The 4,463-nt window shown below is 50.7% G+C and overlaps 1 protein-coding gene across 1 annotated transcript; it reads left to right on the top strand.

Annotated features, from left to right (window-relative positions):
- The first annotated feature begins 2,323 nt into the window (after positions 1-2,323).
- On the top strand, positions 2,324-4,436 carry LOC125506396. The gene is made up of 2 exons (XM_048671216.1): positions 2,324-2,565; positions 3,934-4,436. The coding sequence occupies exons 1-2, from the start codon at positions 2,516-2,518 to the stop codon at positions 4,187-4,189; spliced, it is 306 nt and encodes a 101-aa protein (XP_048527173.1). The 5' UTR covers positions 2,324-2,515; the 3' UTR covers positions 4,190-4,436.
- The last annotated feature ends 27 nt before the right edge of the window (positions 4,437-4,463 follow it).

The raw sequence follows: 4,463 nt of genomic DNA on the forward strand, positions 1-4,463 counted from the left end.
GCAGAGATGCGGCCGGCGTGGCTGAGGGGGCGCCTGGCAGAAGATGGCCACGACTGGAGACGGCGCGAGGCAGGGGCGCGACAACGGGGTGAGCGAAGGGATAGGCGGCAGCAGACGGGGCGAGCGCAGCCAGCGAGAGTGTGGCGCACAGCCAGGGTGTGTGTCGTGCGGGGCATAGTGGTGCAGTGGCTGCGGCGAGCGCGAAGGCAGCGGCGGGCGCGACCGGCGCGGTGTAGCATGGGCGTGGGCATGAAGAGGGAGTGGCCCCGCGGGCGCGGAAGAAGAGCGGCAGGCTCGGGCATGGGCGTGCATAGTTGCGGCATGTGCCACAGGGGTAATCCGAGTAGCTCGGTGGCTACCCCTACAATGGCCATGGAGGACGGCGGTTCTTGGCCACGGCGAAATACCTAACGAGAGCAAACGAGAGGGGAAACATGGGAAAGGCAAGAGGAGATCATGGCGGTGCCAATGGCGCCCTAGGGGAAGACATGGGAGCTCGGGGCGGCGCGGATCGAACGGCAATGTCGCGGTGGCCCAAGGTTGAGGAAGACGACAGCGACGTCGATGCGGGGGTGCTGGACTTGATCTCGTTGGCGCAGACGAAGTAGCGAAGGCGTTCGGAGCTCCTCGACAAGCTCCTAGCCCGTAGGGAGGGCAGTGGCCATGTGGACGGGGTCGGTCATGGTGGCCGTGGCGTCTGACTTCGTCCAGATCGACGGGATCGAGCGAGTGAGGAGGAGAAGTGGATTTGGGAGGGAGCGTCGAGGATGAGTGAGGCCATGGGGGCAGGGAAGGAAGGGTGTCACCCTTATCCATTCCCCTTTGATGCCAGCGAGGTGGTCGGGCGGGAGCCCGACTCTATAGCGACGCGGCTCGGGGAACACGAGAAGACGACCGCGCGGCTGGACCGCTGAGCCGGTTCGGTGGCAAGGCCCGAGGGGCAGGGCGAATCCCCTTTTATATCGTCCTTTTGGTTTTTCAATGTATTCTAATCTGTTTCTCCTTTTTAACACCGTTTACTATTTATTTTTATCAACTAAATGATCTCTACTTCTAATATCTCAGTTGGTAGTCTTCGTTTCGGGTTTATTTTCGTCCCACCTCTCGAGTGAGGGAGAGGGGGAGAGAGAGTGAGGAAGAGGGAGGAAGAGGGTGTGTGTGTGAGAATTTGATGGTAAAAAGGTCGTCAATGTCACTTAATATGTATGAGAATATTAAATGTAATATTAACATAATTGATATTGAACTTTTAAAGTTAATGTGGCCCCGTTGCAACGCACGGGCGTTCTTCTAGTGTCATGATAAGGTGTGAGTTTAGGACTATGCTACTAATATGCTATTGATATGCAATCCAATAGGATAGCCATATGATCCTTACCCTGCTCCTTGCGAGCAATCTGTGTTGCAACTTGCACACAACGACATTGGGATCGACACATCATGTTTCTACGCTCTGTGTGTGGCGACGGCGCCCACTGTCGGTCGGCTGCTACAACTGTGGATGTCAACGGCTGTAACCGGCGACGACAAATGATACATCCGTCCACGGCGATGCTCTCACCGGTGCACGGACGGCGCCCCGAGAGGTGTTGGAACCGGTAGGGGGATTGCTGGAACCACAGTCCCCGAATGCTACCATGACAAACTCTCGGAAGCTGCATCCATGGCCACCAAATGCTGCAATTGGCGTAGACGAGTGCTGGCAACCCGCGACGTTACAGCTGCAACCGTCGATGTGCTATGAAGGGGTCCAAGACGGTGTCGCGGCGGACAACCACTGGGAATGCTTGCAATCATGACGCTGGAGGCACTACTATGTTGCACTACCCACTTTTTTTTTTTTGCGGGGAGTTGCACTACCAACTTGGAAGCGCGACAAATTTTTGCCGGAGTTTAGGTAGGCGCGACGTGCACGGGATGAACATGGATGGAGTAAAACATCAAATGAGGGTGTGTGACGGTTACGGATGAGGGCATTCAACGAGCAGTGAACGACCGGGCGAATATTGGGCGGGCAGACCGGCGGCTAGCAGTGCCCTTTAGCAATTGTGAAGAAATAATAATAGTCGGCCGTGTTGCTGCAAAATGCAAACTATTGACCGATCAAACCAGAACATTATTAAGCCTGTCACACAAGACATGAGCTACGCCTGTACTCGTACCTTCGGACACAAGGAAGCGAGTTCGACGTTATTCTCGTAGTATCGTTCGTTTTCAAGTCCGCAGCCAAGGTGCGACAAGCCAACGACGGAACCAGATGCCACAAGCAGCGCTGAAATGGTACTACTAAAAGTAAAAGAATTTCTAGAGGCAAAAGAAACGTCTCAGCGTACTAGTCAAAACCAGATTCCTTCGTCGGCTTTTCGCTTTTTGTTTCGCAGTACGCGCTCCCACTTTTCCCCTCCCTCTCTGCCTTCATTGTCCCCCTCCGCCGCGAGCTTCCAGAAACAAACCACGGAAAGGGGAAGGAGGAAGAGGAAGCAAAGCTCTGGATCGATCGATCTCCGCCCTCGGCATGGCGCGCGTCCTCCCTCTCGACATTGAGCCCGGGGAGACAGCCACCAGGTAGTAGCGCGCGCACCTCTCCTCTCTAGCCGCCGCGGTTTCTGCTGATTTTTCCTGCTCGGATTTTCATTTTTGGGCGAGCGATTCCGGCGGATGGTTCGTCTTCTCTAGGCGTCAGGGCTTGGGTGGTAGTTGGGCCGCGGCCAAATTCCAGTTAGGAGATTTGAATCTGTTATTCTCTTGCTGTTACTATCTTCAATACAGGTTTAGGCACGCCAAATCGCGGCTTACTTTGCTAGCTAGCACCACCTCGAGGCCGCGTGCCTTCCAGGCGGACGGGAATGGAGTGATCTTGCGCCTGCTGCCCCGAGCTTTATTATTTCTTTGGTTATTATTACTCCCATCCACCTTTGTTACCAAGTTCGTTGGAAGAAAAATGATAATAAAATAGGAAGTAGTAGTACTGAGATTTTTGTGTGCTTCTCTGTTGTCTCTGGCAGACTGGCCCCCATCCCACCTGCTCTGCTCCTGCAGCTCGCCATCCACCCCTGTCTGTCTGGGCGGTGGCTCCGGGATGGGGATCATTTCACGCTGCCGCTTACCCACCATTGATTAGAGCTGTGGGGCATGGGATTGCTACCTGTTACTACCAGCCTAACCCCGTGCACCAGCTATGTTTCGATATCACCCATGCATTCGGAATCTAGGAGGAATCACAGCAAAGAGGAGCGATCCTTTTCAGATTCTTAGTACCTAACGATGTTGCACTTGCTTTATGCTATCCTTTTCCTCATTCTCGGCTGTCTGTTGAAAGTTTCCGGAAATCTCAGTTTCCTTAAAAAAAATTACATCTCATAGACATTGTAAATTCAGGCAACTTATGAACATGTTACATTCTGATATTGGCTTCAGATTATATAATCTAATTTTCCTTTGGATCGTTGCTTGGGTTCCCTGTGGCTTGGTATCAAGGTTTTGGAGATAACATGTGTCTCATGAGCCTAGGATTCATTTAGGAATCCCTGTAGCACAGATCTCCATTCCTACTTGGACCAGGATATGAGTCACGTTACTCTTAAGTTTTGCTTTGAGAAGGATCTAATGATGTATCCAATTTGGGAATCTTACTTACATTAGCATGTTACATCCAATGCTACTTTGAATATCATGATTGAGCAACCGTTTGCTACACTACGCCATGCCAGCTAAACCAGTGCATTTGAGTGTGAGTTCAGTTATGTGTGTAAATAAGCTCTCACGGATTACCATTTTAAGGAAAAAACAAGGAGTTGGGCTTGTGCAACTCTAATTTAGACAAGGATCGTCACATGTCAACCTTAACCCTACAACTATGGCACAAATTAATAAGATTTTTTCGTGTGCTGTATCAGTACCTTTATTTCCTAATATTTCTTGGCTTGTACACAGAGCTGGTGAGACGGTCGCAAGCGTGCCAAGCTCTTCAGCTGTGGCATCAAACATAAAGGACGACGAATATGCGAGGCTGGTGACACCAGCTCAACATGCAACAGCTGACAACAACACAGAAATTCCTGAGCAACCAAAGTCAAGACACTTCATTTGGTGGATGAAAGTTCTGCTTGGCTGCTTCCTTCTTATATTAGCATCTTATATCTTCGTGAAATTTGGAGTCCCCTTTGCCTTTCAGAAGGTGAGGCGCTGATACTTTCTGTGCAAAAGGAAATCTCTTGGGAGGGTAATTTTAGGCATATGCCACTGGGACGTCAATAGACTTTCATTCTTCTAGTTACCTTTCACTGAATTTCACAAAATGCCTTTCAAAACCAACTGATGTTGGCTTGTTGGTTGGCTCTTCAGTAGTAATTGCCATTTTGGGCTGCGATCTTTTGCTTAGTCAGTATTGGTCAATTTTATTTTCTTACTATAATCAGGAACTTTCAGGTGGCATGCATATATAATTTCGATGGGACAATCAC

This window comes from Triticum urartu, chromosome 5 (assembly GCF_003073215.2).
Source record: "Triticum urartu cultivar G1812 chromosome 5, Tu2.1, whole genome shotgun sequence".
Classification (NCBI taxonomy): Eukaryota; Viridiplantae; Streptophyta; class Magnoliopsida; order Poales; family Poaceae; genus Triticum; species Triticum urartu.

Coding starts and splice junctions, on each gene's coding strand:
- LOC125506396 (XM_048671216.1), top strand. CDS start 2,516: ATGGCGCGCGTCCTCCCTCTCGACATTGAGCCCGGGGAGACAGCCACC. Junction 2,566..3,933: donor CCCGGGGAGACAGCCACCAG/GTAGTAGCGCGC, acceptor GCTTGTACACAG/AGCTGGTGAGACGGTCGCAA.